Source organism: Trachemys scripta, chromosome 3 (assembly GCF_013100865.1).
Source record: "Trachemys scripta elegans isolate TJP31775 chromosome 3, CAS_Tse_1.0, whole genome shotgun sequence".
NCBI lineage: Eukaryota > Metazoa > Chordata > Testudines > Emydidae > Trachemys > Trachemys scripta.
The window spans coordinates 28,588,729-28,610,640 of record NC_048300.1 but is presented as its reverse complement, the minus strand read 5'-3'; the positions used below and the strand labels follow the sequence as shown (position 1 = coordinate 28,610,640).

The 21,912-nt window shown below is 38.2% G+C and overlaps 1 protein-coding gene across 23 annotated transcripts in view; it reads left to right on the top strand.

The window, feature by feature from the left end:
- The window catches only part of NRXN1 (neurexin 1), a 1,212,452-nt gene that overhangs the window by 647,968 nt on the left and 542,572 nt on the right, over positions 1-21,912 (top strand). For all 23 annotated transcript variants that reach the window (XM_034764365.1, XM_034764364.1, XM_034764372.1 and 20 more), the window contains one exon: positions 2,400-2,519. In XM_034764365.1, coding sequence (XP_034620256.1) covers positions 2,400-2,519 — 120 coding nt within the window. The remainder of the gene's footprint in view (positions 1-2,399; positions 2,520-21,912) is intronic.

Genomic DNA, 21,912 nt, shown 5'->3' with positions numbered 1-21,912 from the left:
ATTTTATTTTTTTTTGCCTTGGTGTCTGTGTTTTTCTACTTTAATTCCGCATGACTTTTTTCTAATTTTAATTTGATGATGAGATCTAACATTGCATAACTAAAGTGTAAATAAATGCTTGAATATATAGCATTTAAACACCTACAGATATTTTCACTTCATTTTTGTAAGGTGTCCAAGTAGCAGATTCTGGTTTAAAAAAAAATGTGAGTGACTTGTCAACCATTATAATACCCAAATGTATACAAAGAATGATGCAATGCCCAAATGTTTAAAAAAAACTTTTGAACTTAGAACTGCTAAGAATGTGGAATGGCTGCCCTATAGGTCCCTTCTTCTCTGAATGCAGATCACCAGCTGATGCATAAAATTTCAGATTTTAGTAAACAGGCTAAATATATCAGAGCTAATTAATACTTTTGACTAAACTGTGATTGATAGTATACTCTATTGCTAGACCTAGTCTTGTGATGATCTTTTGGGTCCCAATTCAGCAAGGTACTTAAGCACTTGACTAACTAGTTTATTAGAGCATAAGCTTTCGTGTACTACAGCCCACTTCTTCGGATGCATAAGGTGCCACAAGTACTCCTGTTCTTCTTTTTGCGGATACAGACTAACACGGCTGTTACTCTGAAACTTGACTAACTAGAAGCATGTGACTAGTCACATTGATGTGCTTTAAACTGGGCACATGATTAAGTATCTCACAGATTTTGGGCCTTGTTAAATACCCACAAATGAGTGATTCTTATAAGATTAGATAAGAAAATTCCACATTAGGAGGTTTCTTTGGGATTTAATTTAAAAATTTAAAGATTTAAGTGGATGTCTCTGTCTCCAAAATTACTGAAAAGGGTTTTATAAGGATTAGGACCATATTATTTCCTTCATTAGTGTATGTCAGTGGGAGATCTGTGTATGTTGATCCAAGTCAATATATGGTTCATGATGTATATTTCTATCTTAATTCTCCCAGTCACACAGAAAGGTCTAAAAGAGAGGAAAATGGGAAGGGATAATGTGCTAATGACTGTAGAAGTCACTGTATCTGAACATGACAAATGACTAGTCAGGATGCAGCCATGCATTCACTTTGCTAATGCATTCACATCTATCCAAGAAGAAGAAAAAAAAAACTTTTAATTTTCCTTCATTACATGTCATCAGCTCAATTAACCATTATATTTGTAGTAAAATACTGGCAAATTACTGCTTTCTCATTTTGGTTTGCCTAGAGATTTATGGCTATTAGCATTAATTTGTTTGTGTTATATGGCATTTCTTTCTCTCTTTAACAGCAGCATGCACTTTACTCTGAATGTTTTTCTGTGTTTGCTGCCATTTCAATATTGCTTACTAACATTTAATATATTTTGCTTTTTTTTTTAATTTTGCTGACAAAGTTGCATTGATGAAAGCTGATTTGCAAGGTAGATAGCCCTGTGTGTATTAAAAAAGACTGAAACCCAGAATGCACAGCTGGATTTCTACAATAAATGCTCTGTACATTTCCTGCAATAAAGTGTGTTGTTTTGTTTCAGATTTTCCCTTTTTACCCCTAAACATGATACAAGAACCTTCATTTTACAGCATATTTTGCATAAAGGCTTTCAGTCTTTAATATGTTTGTATAGTGATTGCTTTAGTGCTTTGATCATACCTTTTAAAAAGTTCTTTTATTTTTCAGTGGTCTAGTTATGAATCTCTAGAAATAGAATAGCTTTGTTTTTCATGTGTGTCACATTTGGGCATGCCAGCTCATTAGTACTCTGGTTTATTTATTTATTTTCTGTTTTAAAAAGAACCTGCATGGGATCGTTAAAGCATGTGAATCAATACTTGCCAACATTCCTTCCTGCAAACCCACCCCACAACTTCTCTTTATTTAAGGCTCAGCTCCTTTTTAATGTACTTTCTGGGATTTCAGGTACATTACAATGTAGCTTCATTTCCTAGTGTGTTTTTAATTTTCTGATCTTGTTTCATGTAGCTTTATTTCCCATTTTCCATGGTACCTGGTTTTGCTGGTTGGAACACATTTTCAGGAAAAAGAATAAATAAATTAATTTTATGGAAAAAAATGTTTAGCCTGTTAATGATGTGATGTGAAATTAACCATAGCTTGCTACAGTGTTAACATCCCTACTTCCCTTGGATTAACTCTTGTGTCTGTTTGTTTTCTTTATATTTATGAATTCTGTTCTGTCAGTCTCGGAGTCAAAACAAAAGATTTGTAATGTTATATGCCTCCACATAACACAGAAATATTTAAATAAATTCTGCTTTAGATCCCTTTGCTCATTAGATTTACGATGTTGGCAACTACCATGTGATCCAAAGACAAACATGTTACTTTGAAATACAAAATTCTAGTTGCTTCTGTATGTTCTCATCAGGCCCCAGCACCACATGCCAAGAGGATTCGTGTGCAAACCAAGGAGTGTGCTTGCAGCAGTGGGATGGATTCAGCTGTGACTGCAGTATGACCTCCTTTAGTGGACCATTGTGCAATGACCGTAAGTATATTAGAGAATGCTCATCTAAAAACCTTACAGCCCTAGGGCAGTATTTAAAGCAAGTGTCTGAAATTTGTATTATTTTAATATTATATAGTTAATTGAACTGGCAAAACTTTGAGAAAATCTATGATGCTTGTAGGAAGAACGTGATGAAGCATTACAGTATAAATGAGGGACGACAATACTACATCGAACATTGTGAAAGAATTTGGGTTTTTTATACTTGATTGCATATCTAATGCATTGATGGTTACCTATTTGAAATGAACCTTTCATAAACATTACAAATAGTTTTTTCTGATTAAAAAAAAACTTTCACATTTTATCTTAAGCTATATTGTAATTTTGTAACTTTATCTCACGAGAGCTGTAATTACTATGAAACAGTTGACAAGGCTCATTATCTTTCTTTGTAGATTTCTTTAGATGACACATTAAGCTCTGTCAAATAAAAAGCACTCCAAGTGTTTTAGGTTGTTTTTTTTTTTTTTTTAATTTCATCTGAATAATCACAATATCCTATACCAACCATGTGGTTCTCAAGTACAAATGGAAGTTGTGATAAATATGGGACCTGCTTCACCAGTGTGCTGCTCTTGTTTTACGCGAGTCTAGACCCTTGATTTCACTGGAGTTAGCTTGGTGAGAAATTGCAGTAATGCAGCAATGAATAAGGCCTATTTGGAACTGTCGAGATTTCTTACTGAGGATTAAACTTTACCCCATTTGAGATGTCTGATTATTGGAAACCTTTGCATATTTACAAGAAGGGCATTTCAGTCAGACTTGGCATCTTGATTTTCACTTGTTGTGTACATGTATTTGAATGAGAGTGTGGTTTCCATATCCTGCCAAATATGGTAGAAAGGTAGTTAATATAGATATCTAGTCACGCATTTTTTGGCTACTATATGCAATTTTGGCTGTCCAGTCTACAACAAAGTTCATTTCTTTATTGGACTAGTTCTAGACCAGCATAGTAACTGTGATTATCTCAAAAGAGTTAACAATGTTTGGTTCAAAGGGTAGGTCCCAAGCATTTATGAGATTAGAAATTAAAATATATGGAAAATTTATGGCAAAAGATTCTCATAAGATTCCCATTGTTGGGTTTTTTTGTTATTTTTAACTGTTGCCCCAACTATACCCATTTTTTCATGATCTCCCATCACAAAAGTGGAAGAAAACCAGTTATCGAGATCTGCACTTTCTGATAGAATGCAGAATGGGTGATTCAAAGTATTTAGGAGAGAGTCTACCTTTAGGCCTTCAGACACACAATTCCAAATTTCAGAGGCCTGCAGTGCAGGTAAAATGGGTGGGGTTCTTGTACTACTAAAGACAGTTTATTTTTATGCTAATTTGGATGCCATGTATACTTTCCTGGGTGTCTTATTGACATTGATATTGTCACAGATCTCAAAACACTGGGTAAAATTCAGTGGTGTTTAACTGAGCTGAGCTTACACTGATATCAAGAAAAAATTGGATCCATTATGGACAGCAGAATTGTCTCATACGATTTTAGTAATAACAGCTTTTTGTTGCTGAAGAATAAAGTGCACTTTAAAACATAATAAGTGCAGTCTTCAGCTGGTGTATTTTAGCATTGCTCTATTGAAGCCAACAGAACTACACCGATCTACAGGAACAGAGGATTTGCCCCAGTATTCTGACATAAGAAAATTTCTGTACTTGTTAGTTTGTAAATTTGGATTTGCCTGTTTCATATTTACAAACCTAAGTAAAACAGAAAGCTTAGTATATCAAAATGGTGCATGTAGCATATTAGAGTAACAAAAAGCTGGGTTATTTTAAGGTAGGTAACGCTTTAAAAGTTATCAAAATAATGTAAAAAATAAAAAAATAAAGTATGTTATTTGATAAGTGTAGCATGTAAAAGCCTACTATTTTTCAGTGGATTAAGACAAAAACATTGTCTAGCTACTTTTCCTGACTTTTCTTGCAAGTCTTAGTTAATATATTTCTTGAAATTTGTACAAATGATGTTGCTCTTTTTAGGTTGATATTTTCAGTATGTTATAGAATCATAGAATCATAGAAGATTAGAGTTGATAGAGACCTCAGGAGGTCATCTAGTCCAACCCCCTGCTCAAAGCAGGACCAACCCCAACTAAATCATCCCAGCCAGGGCTTTGTCAAGCCGGATTTAAAAACCTCTAAGGATGGAGATTCCACCACCTCCCTAGATAACCCATTTCAGTGCTTCACCACCCTCCTAGTGAAATAGTGTTTCCTAATATCCAACCTAGTCCTCCCCCACTGCAACTTGAGACCATTGCTCAACTAGTGTCAACTAATGTGAACTCAATTCATGAAAGTTTGACATCGTGTCATCTCTAGTCTTCACTTGCATACATCTTGCCTGGTCCTTAATTTCCACAGCATGAAGTTCAGAGGAAATGGAAAATGGGAAAAAGTAGTACAGAAAAATACAGTTGTGATAGCTATGCAGAAATACCATATTTTTTATATATATATATATGCATGTAAGAGATTTTTTATGAAGTAAAGTGCTATTTAGCATAAGTTAAGGATATCAAAATTCAGCTCAAAATAAGCAAAGCATGAAGCAGTCTCCTTCTCTGACAAACTGAGTATGTCCTATATGTATCTGTAAATGGGGAGGAAAAGATTCTAGTGATCCCACCCAGGGAATGTATGGTACTTCCTGGAAGAGTTAAGCTAATATCCTCTGCGAAAACTGATTCATGCCAGCATGTCTCAGTTTACAGCATAGAGGACCATATTCAGGAATATCACTAGAATCTGTAAAAATGTTCAGTCCAGTAGAAACTCTTTAAGTGCATCCAATGTAACAGATATACGGCAGATGCGGACCATTAATGCGCATGATGGCACAAGTAGGGACATGCTACGTGGTGCTGTTTTTTATTTACTGAAAGAGAAACAATGTAGGGATGTCTTGACACAAGATGAGGAGGAGGTTATCACTACTTCTGCTATGATATGACACTTGGAGATGCAGGGCAGCAATGCTTTGTAGATGTGGTATGTTGGAAATGTTATATTGTTAAGTGCAAAGCAGGCCACTAGAAAATGTTCCCACAAAATAGGATTACATAGAATACTGTGCAAAAAGGACAGTTAATGACTATTCTTACAAATGGTTGGCATCCTGGCTCCTCTGAGAAAAAACATCACAAATATCCTAAGTATTAGTAACTGCAGGTTGTGGAGTGAAAACTGTCCTCCCAGGGCACTCGGATTTTTCATAAGAGTAGGCTGAAAATGACTCTGGCAACAACAGCAAAAACTAAAAACCCAAATCAAATGCTTTGCTGTATTGTACAAGAGTCTTTCTATGAGTTTACATCTGTTTTCACTACCACAGTCCATAAGTGTAACTACAATAGTGAGCATAATGTCATATTTGTGGAAACAAACAACACTATTATGGCCTGGAAAATAGCAAAAATAATAGCATTGTCACATTACATTAATATTGAAGCATTGAGGTGCCAAATTACAGGGCAGCTTCAATGCTGTCTGTTACCATAAGGAAATAGTACATCAAAGAGTTGTATCTGTGATGGTATACCTAACACTGTGTCAACACTACCATTAAAATCCCTATTTTCAATGGTTTAGATTTTCACCATGCAATGTCTTCTGAATAGAAACTTGACATTCGCAGCCTGTATGAATAGAGAAACTTTGTTCCTGAAACATGAATAAATTAAGTTCAGATTTTCGTTAAGGATATACAAAAAATCCTTCTGTCTTACTATGAATCGTCTCTAACAAAAGACTGACTTTTAAAAATGAAAGAAACATATCTATGTTACAAGACTACTGTACACGTGATAATTTAATTTTTTGATATAGTATAGAATCAAAGTTACATTGCTTAACAAATCAGGGTTTTGCCCATAGTTATGGTCAGATATGCTTCTAGAGTGGCTTAGATACAAATCAATAAAACATCGCAGCTTGAATTCAAGGCAACTTGATGCAGTTTCAGGATTGGGCTATATGTAGAATTGTAGGCAGGGATGATAGCTCCACCTGTAAATACAGTTGCTGGACTCTTTCCTTGTTTTCAGTTGCTTATAACTTTGCCAAACTTTAACTGCTTGGCCTAAATTTGGTGAGCTTGGTAGCTACCTCAGACTGATTTTTTTTATTTATGTATTTTAGCTAAAATAAAGCCATTTCCAAGAATAAGACTAAGGGAAAATATATTGTCTTGCCATGGTCAAAAATAATTTCTGGTGATCTTTTCTTTGAAAAGCTCTAGCTCTCCCATGATTTGGATCAGGCACTTAAAATATGGTGGGGTTGGTAGGTGACCATTGCATCAGCGATGTGCCTTTTGTCATACCTGTGAAAGCCTGCTCCAATATGGTGAAGTTATAAGCCTTTCATACATCCTCAGTTCTGATTTCCTCAAACTTAGAGGCTAAATTTCCAAAGATTCTATACGCTCTGGGGATGCCCCAACCTGGGGCTAAGCAGGACTTGCCCTGCAATTGTACCTCTGGCACCTCAACTAAGAGCTATGCTCTTAATGACCCTTCCTCATCTCCCAATTCCCACCTAACACACATAGTGTGGAGGAGGACGCTGCCTGATTAAATGGAGAGGAGATATGAGCAGGACATGCAGGGAAGGGAGGGGAGTAGAATGAGACAAGGAGACTGAGAGGATGGCAGAAACTGGGACAGGGAGTTGGGGTAGGGTGGCAGTCTGGGATTCGCTGGATGAGGAGACTGGGACTGCCAGTAGGGGGAGGCTGGGATGAGAGTCTGGCCGAGTGAGACTGGAACTTGCTGGGACTGGGATGAGAAGCCTGGGGAGGAGAGACTGAGATAGGGGAAGAGAATGGGACTGGGATGAGAAGCCAGGGATGGGGCAGAGATGAGACTGTAACAAGGACAGGTTGGAGGGGATGATCAGAAGGGATCATGTTTGTGGGAAATGGATTGAAGAATCTGTGCCCACTACAGCACTCCACTCCAGAGCCTGAAATGGAACCATTCCTCTGCTGTCAGCAAATATCTGTGAAACCAACTGGCAAAGTATGTGTCTAATCAGTATTTAGTGCTAGTCCACATGGAGAATGAAAACATACTACTGCTATCATTAGCTCAAATGGCAGAGACCTGGGAAGTAGATCTAAAGGTTTCAGCTCTGCATATGAACCATGTGGGAGTCAATATGAAGTCACAAGATGGAATTTCTGTTTTTTTCTGTTTGCTCTTTTAAGAGCCTAGGGAATTACACACCAAAAAAACTATATTAAAACACCATTATTAAGGTTGAAAAGTCAAGCAGTCAAAAGTTAGAAAATATCAGAACTACGGTTGTCTATGCAACCTTAACCCCCACCCCCATGTGTATGCATTATGATGGTCTTTAATTACATAATCATATGCTATTTTTCCACAGGAACCCTGTGCAATTCAATGCACAGGATCGAGCTGCTCTGAGGAGGAATTAGGGTTGTGTAGTGAAGGAGGAAATAAAATATTGAATAGCTGCTTATTAAGTTAGCACCATCCATCTGACTCCTGCAACAAATGAAGCAGGAGCCTATAGACAAAGTCTCCTTCACTATGCACCCCTGATTCATCTCTGGAGCCGGTCCATCCTGTGCATTGAAAGAGGCAGTGATCCCTGTAGAAAAAATAGTATGTGATCATGTAACCAACGACTTTATCATAATGCATACACTCAAAGGATCTGAACTGAGGCTACACAAGTAACCTGAATTATGACATTTCCTATTTTTGACTGCTTGACTTTGCAATCTTAATAATGTTCTTTTAACATAGTTTTGTGTGTGTGTGTGATTATAGTTATATGATGATGGGATCATTTACCCAGTTACTCTTTTTGCTACTAACGTGAGCATTGATTAGTCTTCTGAGCTGTCATAGGATGACAGTAGGACTGCTATAGAAATTCCCCTCTCTCAAAATTCTTTTCTTCTTTAGAACTGCAAGTCTGGGGATGCAGATTCTTGCAATCTGTGTTGACACAGGAGTCCAATATAATACATACAAGATACTAAAATCCTCTATCCACATCTCTTTCCTACATGCTGCTCTGCCAGTATACCTTAATATTGCTCTGGGTATGCCACTTCTTGTTTTTTGGACCACTCTTGAGATTTACATTAAGGTGCTAGTCGTAATGATGTGTTTTGTGATGCGGCCACATTTCTGCAAGAAACAGGAGCAAATCTACCAAAACATTTCTTGTCAACCATCCATTTGAGGTCAGATTATGGTTGCTCTAATTATTTGTATTATGGTAATGTATTTGGGGTCCCATTACATTAAATTCAGAACCCATATGTAGTATGAGAAGTCCCTCTCAGGAAGAACTTAAAATCTTATAGACAAGATGATAAAAGGTGGGGAAAAGGAAGGATTATTATCCCCTATTGTACAGAGAGGTTAAGTGACTTACCCTTAGTCACACATGAATTTTAGGGCAGAGCCCAGAATTGAAGTCAGAGCTCCTGAATCTAAGCCTAGTGCCTTAGCCACATGATCATCCATCCTTTCTGAGGGGTAGTACTTTTGATCTGTCTGTAAACTGAATCAGTGACATAGAGCTGCAATAGTCATATGAGCCATCCACTGCTCCTTAGTGTTAAGAATTCCTATCCAACACCTCAGGCATGCTGTCACAGATTACTAGTTACTAATTAAGATATCCACCCCCACCCCATGTGCTGTAAAAAGAAGGAATGGAAAATTTCTGTGAGTGTTTTAACAGCTATCTGATTTCAGTCTCTAGTAGCTGAGAATTAAAAATCTGCCCTTGATAACATAGCAAGCCAAATGTTTATTATGAATTTCTCCCTAGGAGGCTTATAGTGCACAGGAGAAATAAAGGTAGATACTAACAAAATTACAATAGTGGGTAAGCCAGTTGAACTAATTGGGGAAAGTTTGATTTGTCCAGTTTACCTTTTTCTATCTGTTATTACAAGACATTGGGTAAAATCCTGGCACCACTGAAGTCAGTGGCCAAACTTTCATTGACTTCAAAGGGATCAGATTTTTTAAAAGATGAGTGTTTTGGGTGGTGTGTCCAGACAGCTGGGAACCCTGCAGGGAGGAGGAAAGCTGTGAAAGGAGCAGGAAGAACATTTAGGAGCCATTGTTTAGGAGCTGGGTGAGTGAGAGAATCTTCAGCAGGAGCAGGGAGAGTGTGAGGGAGTTAAAAGGAAGAAAATGACAAAGGGAAAGGAAGGAGTTCAAAAAATGTCATTTGTCTAATTTGTTTGCCCAGCTGAGATTTTTTAAAGAAGGAATTCTAACTAGATTGGTCTTTAAAAATGTCAAGAGGAAACGTTATGGATATGTATAATTATGACTTTTTTCTTTCCCTTTTTTTTACATTGACAGATTTTTTACTGTTTCACATAACATGAAATGAATTAATGTAATAAAAGCTTTCATTAACTGTATTATGTGAGTTACAGGATTACTATTCTTGGTGGTTTGCTTGCAATTTCCAGAGAAGGGCATATAGGTATTTTATCTAAGATTATACTAGGATATTTTGGTATTAGATGATTTGTATAACCTTACTTATTTCTGAAGAAACATTTTCTAAATGATGTAGATGATATAGAAACTGTTGTTTTTTTTTTTTTTTCAAATTGTGAACCAAGATAAGATTGTTTGACAATGACTGTAGAAGGAGTTTATAGGATGGAGCATTTCTGGTAACCTGTTATGTGACCATATAAGGAAAGAAGTAAATGTGATATGTAGGGAAAACTAAAATATATTTTGATCAGTTTCCTATACTGAACATTTTTGCAAGGTATCAGCTACTCCTCAACCTTCCTATTATGGCAAAGAATCTTTTGAAGGCTTCGCCTAGCGTTTCATCTATTTTCAATCCGTTTCTGTTGCACTATGGTTTTATGCAACAGGTTTGGAGCTGGATTTATTTTCTTATCAGGGCTTAAGCAGTAAGTATTTTTGGATCACAGAATGGCAGATTTTTTTGAATCACTTCTTTCTGCACCCCTTTTAGAATTCAAGGACATTTGAGGGGCATGTACCACTACATCCCTTTCCCTGAACCTTACACAGAACATGGTGTAGCCATTTGGGAACTTCCAGGCTGGCAAGGGTAGCACTATTGTAATTGTGTTTATATCTCAGATGGTAGTAATTATGTAATAGATCTCTTAGGCCATTCTCAGAGAAACTCTTTTATTGCAACATATTAAAAACAGAACATAATGTCAGAAAAATACCAACTTCTCTCTATCTCTGGAGGAATCACAGGAGTAATTAAATTTGATTTTGGTATTTCAGGAATATTTTTTTTTTTACTGATAGCATAATAATTCTATAAATCAAATCCTGGAAGCATTTCAGTGTCATGAAGATGAAAATGATTAAGGGTTAATTGAATGTATTCTCATGGAACTAAAATCAGTCTGCTGGATATCATTAGAGACACTTTTCCTTAGGACTTTCAGTTGCTATGCTTTAAAGTCATATTATACAAAGTTCAGGTCTAAAATTGAGTGGCCAAAAGCTGTCCACAACAATGAGAAGAGCAGATTTCTGCTATCAGTGTGCTTTCTTATAGTTTTGACTCTAAAATACTTTAATTTCCTGCCCTTGAAAAACCTTTATATTCTAGCAATATGATATATTGAAAATCCATTTTAAGTAACTTCTAGGGTTTCTGAATAGTATTAATTACAATACACGACACACCTGGAGTTGATGTAACAGCATTACAATCTTTCCCCTCCAACAGAACCCAGACATTGATGAGTGTCTTCTCCTCTTCTTCAAAGGCCACCTTCTGCAGGGTTCAATAACCACCCCCATCTTTAAATTTAAAAATAAATAAATAAATAAGTCCACCCCAGGTAGAATGTTCTATAATCCCCAAAAAGAGAGAAAAGCCAGAATGTCCTTTAATTCTACTAGGGAGTTTGCTATTGCCAATATATCTTATGTGGAAGATGTTCAGTTTCTATAATGATTGATGGCGGTTCAAAATTCTAAAATAGAATTATTCTTTCTCTCCAAAGCCTGTACAATTGGGCTTATGTTTCTAAGGCAACCTGACCCTCACTTTCATGTATTCTCCCTGGATTGATGGCTAAATAGATACTAAGCAATATATATTTAAAGAAAAAAACATATTAGTTAAGAAAGTAGAACTTTATGGTTGCTCAATAAGATCTCAGTGGTCTTCCATGCCCTCACCTTTACCAAGTAAAGAAAAGCCTCTTCTATTGTAGATACAATAAACATATAAAGCTTCCCTTCAAAATGAACCTGGAGCCTATGAGGATAAATTAAGGCATTCTGGACTGTGAATTTTAAGTTCAGTTTTCTTAGCTGCTGTGGATGTGAGCAGGCACTTCAGTATAGTCAAGGAGGGCATAGAGAAAGGTGAGCTTTATATATATGACATCCAGCCATTCTTGCTGCTTTTAAAATTCTGTTATATTCCCACACCATGAGAAAGGTAATGATTATGGCCTTTGTTCACTGATCTACCTCGAAACAGCTTTCAATACAGGTAGTTAGCAGTCCGGTTTATGTGAACTGTTTCTGATCTTCCCCTCAGCACTTATATTTGAATCTATGATTCCTGTACTCTGGATCCTCCGTCCATTCTTTAGTTCTTCCGCCTGTCATCTGTTATGTTTGATCCTTCAAAATGTCTTCTTAGCTGAGGCTTGTAAACTTTGTATTGCTCTTAGTCATGGCATTTTGGTGGTCTCAGTAGCCGTGTATGCAGGATATCCATTCTCTGCTCAGTCATTTAAGAGACTGCAATAAGAGAACCGGGGTCAGGGGCAATAAAAAACAGTTTGCAAAGACTCTGATGAAGCAGTACCTCCAGGCTTGAAGAAATTGTTCAAGCTTTTTAGTATTTGGATGTCATAATGCGGACAACAACCACCAAAAAATGAAGGCATGGAGCGGGGGGAATTAGAGAAGGGCCTACAACAACTCTTTATCACAGCTGGCATGCAGAAGGCCCAAACTGAGTAGTCAGTGCAATGTGTGGGGAAAATGATTTGCAGATCAGAGCAGCAAAGCAGCCCAGAGCTGTCCCATCTCATGTTTCCTTTCTGTTTTATAATGTGTGACACTGTCCATCTCTCAAATATAAAAAAAAATCTTTACTGGGTACATTTTCCCACCGACATTATCAAAACAATTCAGAAAGGGCCCACTGAATAAAGATTACAGACCAAACTCACCAGTAAGTGGTAAGCAAAAGAGGAAGGGCGATGAAGCACAACTCTTCTAAGTCATCTCCATCAAGTTGTTTGGTCCCTGTGACCAATTTAAAGGCCATATAGATGACCTTTATCAAACTCAGTGCTTACTCTTTAACAACATTTACGCTGGTGTTCTCTAACACCCTCTGTAGTGACCCCACACCACTAATTAAAACACAGCCACAGGAAAGAGACACATTATAATTGTAAACTTTCACACGTAACAAAGTACTCCATTTGTATGATATACAGGATCCAATGTCAAAATACATTAGTGTTTACAGCCACGATTTGCAAGCTGTAATCTAACTACCAATCCCAGCCACAGTATGTATTTATTGCTTTACATTTCTAACCCTTTGAAACAATGTAAATCTGGAGAAAACTTGTAACTGAGCGAATGGCTAAAGTTTGGATTATTTAAAATATTATATTTTGTAAAGCACAAGGTATCGCTGTGTGGAAACTATGGCCTGATATTCAAAAGTATGAATCATCTATTAAAGATTGGGGTGTGGGGCCCAGTATTCCCAGGAGTTAATAGCTAATGGGAGATGAAGGTACTCAATACCTCTGAAAATCAGGTCATTGATTAATTACTTAAAGAGAATAAATGATACTGTATGCAGGAGGCTACTGGTGTTATTCCCAGGATGTATTTCCAATAATACATACAAATTCTGAGATGAGGCCTAGACAGGCACTTGCTACCAGCAACCTGAAATATATCTACTAAAAGTTACCAGAAATATAACAACAATATGAGCACACTCCAAGTACAAGTCACAGATGTATCTGAGTTTGGGGAGCAGCTTGAATCTCATGCTGTTCTCTGCTTTCTTCATGTGATTTGCTGGCTTTTCAATGGTTTGGGTGTCTGGATTGCTTGATCTGTGTCTCAGCTGACTAATGCTATGGACTTTCTCACAGTCTTCTAGTAATTGTAGGTTGCCTCTCCTATCTAGTCAAACATTTCATGGAAAGCCAATTTTAACACTGACAACATATCCTCATCTTAAGTAGCAGAGAGCTACATCACTCCTCTTTTTCTTTGTTTTTTTAACACTCCTGTTAGCTGCTGCTTTCTTAGTGTAACCTCCTGCCCTGTAATTGTGGTTGCTGTCACTTATTAACCAGAGTTACAGCCAGCTTATATTTCCTCTCTTTTTGACTCTGGGCAAGGAGAAGCTGGTCCTGGAGTTAATCAAAAGCACTGTAATGCCTGGTAAAATGAGAAAGATGATCTGGACCGACGCCTTCAATATTTTTACTTTCTTACCTTGCAGACGAACCACCCTTGTGATTCAAAACACTGTTATATGTGTTTGTTTCTAGAAGCAGCAAAACCCTGCTGACCCTTGGGATCCCCCTGCTATCCATCCCAAGCCAATTTCTTCCCCTTGTTATTTTGAATTCCCACAAGTTTAAGCCCATGGTTCCATCATGGCATGTGTTCTTCCTGGTTTTATTCTGTTAAAAAGACTGGGACACATTTTAATAAACGTCTTTCTATAAACCCTGAGGGGAAAGTTATTCAAAATTATAGTATCTATGTAATAGAATGTACTACCAAGAATAAATGGAAAATATTTCAGTTTAACTGGAACAGTAGTGATGTGTGAAATCAAGTTCAGATCGTTAGAATTGAAACTATAAGTGATTTTAATTTCTGTGCAAGTGAATCCTAGTAATTTTTAAAAATCACAAACAATTTTGGGTAGAAGTTTTTACAGAACAAGCATAATTCAGTTTTCCCTTGTAATTGTAACCCAAAGCCTTGATCTTCCCAGCCTGATATCAGTAATATGTAATACTGATGTGTATTACTACAGATACTTAATTTGAACTATTTAATGCAGCTTTACTGCGATAATAGCCAACTTCAAAGAATACATTCCCTCTGTAACCCCAATAAATTCACAGGGCTGAGAGATGATATTTTCACTGAAGATTAACCATTTCCTGTGGAAGATGCAATATGTCAGACAACAGGGAAAAGCTTGTGAATGCTAATTCATGAGCTTGTAATATAAATGATGTGTGGTGCAGTTTCAGAGATCTAACAAAAAAGGTATTTCTCATCATCTGTATATTCCTACGACTTTTGATTTGTAAGTCCAAATTACCATGAGATGATTAAATCATCTGATAAACTCACCTATCATGGATTTCAATAACATTCTCTCTGCATTTCCAAATGAAGTCTATAATAATTAGAGAGATATAATGAATTGGTTTTTTTAAATATTTTCCTGTTAATTTGGTGCTTTTGAAAGGTATCAAGCTTGAAAATCTTGGAAACTGAAATCTTCTATATCTGTAGAACAGGAAGAATACACACAGTGGCAATGCAAGATTCTCAACACCACTTTTATATAATATAAGCCAATATAATTCTGTACTGATGGGGCAGTATTTGTACCTCTTTAGAATGGAAGAAAATAGATCACTCTTCATGCCTCTTCACTCTTCCTGGCTTCTTCCTGAAACTACCAGCAAGCTATCAGCTATAATGTGAGAGCTGCCTGCTAGAAACTGAACTGAGACTATAAAATTCATTTCACAATGGTCACCAAACAGATATCAGTGAGTAACTTTTGGATACTACTAATCCAGATGGATTTGAACCTAGAAGTGGAAGGTCTGTGGTCTCAGTTCAGCAAGGTACTTACACATGGGCCTAATTTTAAACATGGGCATAGTGCCTTGATGTGATTAACGCAGGCACAAGTTTAATGCCTTACTAAATCAGGACCTAAGACCCTTAACCCCATTGGTACCATGCCTTCATTTTCTGTTTGTATTACACCTAGCACATGTTGGACACTATTGGAAACTAATAATAGATAACAGCATGCTTACTTCATCTTAATAAAAATAGATCTTTAGTTACTTTGGTGAGGGGCACATTAAAAATAGATAATCTTATTGACTTCATGTGTGTGAAGTTATGCACGTCTAAGTGTTTGCAGGATCGGGCCTTTGTTCATTTTAACCCAGCAACGGATAACAAAGAAAGCAGGTGGGGAGTAGTAGGATGAGAAATACAATAGGGAAAGATAAGTACAGCCATAAGTGTTTGCAGAATCAGAGCATTAGGCTGTAAAATCTTCTGGGCAAGGTCCTTACATGGTCTGTAAAGCACCATGAGCACCTATGGGACTTTTCAAAAAAAAAAAAAAAAAAAATAGACCTGACATCCTCACAGCAGCAAGTCCTCATTTCCCAGTGTAAATAGTTTGACAGGGAGTTACATAAATACATGGTGATACTGATTATAATGTGGATATGATACAGATTTATCCATAACTGTAGCCTCTAAAGGGCATATATATTTCCCAATTGATTTGAGCCATTTGCAGTGATCATTTATTTTTTTCATATCTTAATCATCTTGTGAGTCTACATAAAGTGTTTTGCCATCTCTCTAACTGGTGAAAATACAATGAAAATCCTGGGTGTGGGGCAGGGGAGGGAAACTATATAATGAACTATAATAGCTAGCATGGAAAATTGCTTTTTACCTCTCCATATTCTTTTTCAATAACCCTTTTTTCACATTATCTTTTAATACTCTAAGACATGGGCAGCATGTGACTCCTGAATTTGGGGAGGGGGAGGTTGGATATCAGGAAAAACTATTTCACTAGGAGGGTGGTGAAACACTGGAATGCGTTACCTAGGGAGGTGGTGGAGTCTCCTTCCTTGGAGGTTTTTAAGGCCCGGCTTGACAAAGCCCTGGCTGGGATGATTTAGCTGGGAATTGGTCCTGCTTTGAGCAGGGGGTTGGACTAGATGACCTCTTGAGGTCCCTTCCAACTCTGATATTCTATGATTCTATGATTCTATGAGGGTAGGCCTCAGCGCTGGAAGCTCCCTAGAAGTGGGGAGGGTCCTCCGGCACCCGGACTATGGCCCAACTCCCAGCTCCACCCCAAGGCCTGCCCAAGCTCCTCCCCCGAAAGCCACGCCCACGCTCTGCCCCATGCCCCGTTCCTGCTCGGTGGCAGCACTCCAAAGGCAGCAGGCCAGTGTGCCTCCGGAGGGAGATGTACTATATCCTGTTTCGGGAGGCTTAGCCTCCCCGGCCTCTTATACCCTCTTATACCCTCTGCCCATGCTCTAAGTCGAGTTTCTGGTCTTTAATACATTGTAAGACTCTAACCAGTTTTGTCTAGTTTTTTTCTGTGAATCTGAAACTGGAATTTAATGTGAACCTGCAAACACTAGAAGTCTTGATTTCCAACCAGCTGTCTCCAGAGTCACGTGGATTGCAGACATTTCAGTAGATGGGCTAGTTTAACTAAAAAAGGGTTTTGGCAGAGCCTACATCTTTCTGGGCCAGTAAAAAGAGATAATGGTGAAAGTCAGTCATTTGGCTTATAATATACTGTCCCTAAAGGCCATTATGGTTTAACACTCATTTTCTTTTTAATGTTAGAATCCCTTATTTTTATGTAGAAGCACGTGGTTTAGTTCATTGAGTTGGCAGGTGGCAGCAATCCTTGATTGTATGCTGCCAGTGCACAAAGGAAAACCATGGTAATCCACTCCAGTGCTTTTTCAGAAGTTGTTGCATATGCTTTTCTGTATAACGTTCTACATATATCTCGCTGTACTAATAAAACTTATAGGGGTATACATTTTATTTTTTGCAGAGAGTGTCAAAAAACTCAATTTACAATCACATACACCATGGCCATAAATAGCAATCAAAAACAATCACATACAACATGGCCATAAATAGCAATCAAAAACCCAGCAACCAAAGCACATATTCTTATCCAGTCTACTTTTAATTTGCCTGGTCTTAACTATTAATATCTTAGTCATTTAACCTACACTTAACCTTAAAATGAAATGCTGGCAACTTTCATGTTCAATGTTACACCAGCTTTTAAAAAAGAAAACATACCCATTGAAATTTGTTTCCATAGCCATCTGTGCTATCAAATTGCATTCAAATATAAACTGAATTGTAATAATAGTGATTTATCTGTTCCCTTAATTTGACAAGCAATTACGTCCACATCCTCAAAAGTATTTAGGCTCCTATCTTCCACTTTTGAGGATCTGGGCCTTAAGCCCTAGTTCTCAGTTATTCTGCCCCTGGACTTGGGGTAGGAATGGGGTGGGGAGTGTGGCTTCTAGTTACCTTTGTGCTCCCTGTATTCTGGAACACTAGCAAGCATGCCTGGACTCCAGTGTAATTTAGAGCTGTCTCTAAATTACATGGCCCTCTGTGTGTCCTAAAAAGCAGAGATTAGTCATGGTGCAGTGCATTATAGACAAGCCCCTGGCCCTGGGCCCTGATATGCTGCTTCTTCTGGAGGATGGTAGCAAGATTGACATGGAGCATTTAAACCAGTACCCCACAGTTTTGGGAAGGCCTTGCGTACAGGAAGTATTCTCAGCTGTCTGTTTTCACCCACTTTATTAACCCTTTATGCTGTCAGAGTGGCATAAAAGGGCCTTACATTGGAATCCATAGCATCTGTATAGAGTAACTGGGTTATGTAGATAGAGTACGGTGGGATTGGGTTATGAAATCCAACTTCCCTCACCCCGGGTAATCCAGGGCAAGTGACAAGACTGAACAGAATCCTTTCCCTGCTGTGGCTGCAGCAAATTGCATATATTGTTGGAACTCCTGGATCTACATTAATGCAGATTCCATGGTCTTTCCCCTGGCCACGCAGCACTGCAGCTTTTCATGCTGGTCTATGCGGGGCCACTGTGGAAATCTGTTCTGTGGCACATAGTACACCAATACCAATAGCATGTGGTACACCAATAGTGTTTATCTAAGGTATTGCAATATTGTATTCAAAAGGCGATTTGTGCTGTCTAAAAGCAACACTTTAGCCAGCAATTGACAGGGTGCAGCTTTCCAAACAACTGTGTCTACTCCAAACTATTAGCACATATCATAAACACAATCTATTTCACACCTCTTTTTCTGAACTATTGCAACATGGAATGGAAGTACTCAGATTATGGATGCATTAGAAATATTGACTGGAGACAAATTAGAAATTCACCCTGGGTGTCCCTTTTTACACATGCTTTCTGAGAAATACTGTGGGAGCCCCAACAGAACCTGTTTCTATGGTGAGAGATGAATGCTGTCCATTAATATGAATATTTGCTTGCATCCAGTTATAAAGGATTTAATCATATAAACATGTATCAACTCTGTATGCAGTGAAATTTGAATTTAATGTTTTGGCTAAGTGGATTAAAAATCACTTTCTGAAAGCCATTTCCTTTTTGGCGCTGATGTTTGCCCCATGCTTACACTGTGGATACTGAGTTGTAAGGATCAGACTGGAAGCAATTTCTTTGAAGTTTTTAAAGGTAGAAAATAATTTCTTACCTTTCTGAATGCAGCTCTGCTGCAGGTAAATTAGAATGTTACAGCTGTGGGAATGCCAATTATAGCCAATTGTAACCTGAAAGACATGCCTTTGCATTAAAATTCCTAGCAGGACTTTTTTCTGTTCTTGCAATATGTAGAGCTTGTTTAGATTATATATGTCTGAGCTGGGAAATCTGAGTACAGTGATCAATCACATGTGATCAAAAGGGAAGCTTGCTAAATCCATCCTGACAACAAGATTTCACTATAAATGTCTTCTAATGTTACTAAAATCTGATATCAGATCAAACATGAAGAACTTGGAAAAAATAGCATTCAGAACCAGATTTAATTTACTTTAAAGTTTGGGATTCAGATCTAAAGCCAGATCTGGGATAGGATTCAGGATAGGATTTGATGGCACCAAAGTCTTGTGAGATTTTGACTCCAAATGCTAGAATTCTTTCAAAACCATCTGAGCTCATGAGATTACTGACATCTTGAAAAGTAGAAATTTCACGAGATTAGCTCCTGCTGCTGATATGATATTTCCACCATTTTAGTCTCTAATCCTGAAAGAATTTTTTTTGTGTGAGATTTCAGCCTACTCGAGATCACAGTAAATGTCCCAAAATAGCTTCTTTCCAAATTCTGAGATGACTAAGAACAAACACCAGAGAGCTGAATTTAATTCCAGAGATTTAAATCTAACTTCCCATCATAAGAACATAAGAACGGCCGTACTGGGTCAGACTAAAGGTCCATCTAGTCCAGTATCCTGTCTACCGACAGTGGCCAATGCCAGGTGCCCCAGAGGGAGTGAACCTAACAGGTAATGATCAAGTGATCTCTCTCTTGCCATCCATCTCCACCCTCTGACAATCAGAGTCTAGGGACACCATTCCTTACCCATCCTGGCTAATAGCCATTAATGGACTTAACCTCCATGAATTTATCCAGTTCTCTTTTAAACGCTGTTATAGTCCTAGCCTTCACAACCTCCTCAGGTAAGGATTTCCACAAGTTGACTGTGTGCTGTGTGAAGAAGAACTTCCTTTTATTTGTTTTAAACCTGCTGCCTATTAATTTCATTTGGTGACCCCTAGTTCTTGTATTATGGGAATAAGTAAATAACTTTTTCTTATCTACTTTCTCCACATCACTCATGATTTTATATACCTCTATCATATCCCCCCTTAGTATCCTCTTTTCCAAGCTGAAAAGTCCTAGCCTCTTTAATCTCTCCTCATATGGGACCTCTTCCAAACCCCTAATCATTTTAGTTGCCCTTCTCTGTACCTTTTCTAGTGCCAGTATATCTTTTTTGAGATGAGGAGACCACATCTGTACGCTATATTCAAGATGTGGGCATATCATCAATTTATATAAGGGCAATAATATATTCTCCTTCTTATTCTCTATCCCCTTTTTTAGTGATTCCTAACATCCTGTTTGCTTTTTTGACCGCCTCTGCACACTGCGTGGACGTCTTCAGAGAACTATCCACGATGACTCCAAGACAGAATACTGGGCTAGATGGACCTTTGGTCTGACCCAGTATGACCATTCTTATGTTCTTATGTACATCCTCTTTGGAACCCCCCTTCAGGTAGTTGAAGGCTTCTATCCATTTCCCACTCACTCTTCTCTTCTGCAGACTAAATAACCCCCGTTCCCTCAGCCTCTTCCCATAAGTCATGTGTTCCAGCCTCCTAATCATTTTGTTGCCCTCTGCTGGTATCTCTCCAATTTGTCCACATCCTTTCTATAGTGGGGGGCCCAAAACTGGACACAGTACTCCAGGTGTGGTCTCACCAGTGCCAAATAGAGGGAAATAATCACTTCCCTCGATCTGCTGTCAGTGCTTCTACTAATACAGTCCAATATGCCGTTGGCCTTCTTGGCAACAAGGGCAGACTGCTGACTCATATCCAGCTTCTCATCCACTGTAATCCCTAGGTCCTTTTCTGCAGAACTGCTGCTTAACCGGTCAGTCCCCAGCCTGTAGCAGTGCATGGGATTCTTCTTTCCTAAGTGCAGGACTCTGCATTTTCCCTGTTGAACCTCATCAGATTTCTTTTGGCCCAATCCTCCAATTTTTTTAGGTCAATCTGGACCCAATCCCTACCCTCCAGTGTATCTATCTTTCCCACCAGCTTAGTGTCATCTGCGAACTTGCTGAGGGTGCAATTCATCCCAGCATCCAGATCATTAATAAAGATATTGAACAAAACCGGCCCAGGACCCTGGGGCACTCCACTTGATACCGGCTGCCAACTAGACATCACTACCCGTTGAGCCCAACAATCTAGCCAGCTTTCTATCCACCTTATATCCAATCCATACTTCTTTAACTTGCTGGCAAGAATACTGTGGGAGACCGTATCAAAAGTTTTGCTAAAGATATATAGCATCCACCGCTTTCCCCATATCCACAGAGCCAGTTATCTCATCATAGAAGGCAATCAGGTTGGTCAGGAACGACTTGCCCTTGGTGAATCCATGTTGACTGTTGCTGATCACCTTCCTCTCCTCCAAGTGCTTCAAAATGCATTCCTGGAGGACCTGCTCCATGATTTTGCTGGGGACTGAAGTGAGGCTGACCGGTCCATAGTTCCCCGGGTTCTCTTTCTTCCCTTTTTAAAATATGGGCACTATATTTGCCTTTTTCCAATCGTCTGGGACCTCCCCCAATAGTCATGAATTTTCAAAGATAATGGCCAATGGCTCAGATCCTAGTGGTATTATACAATAGA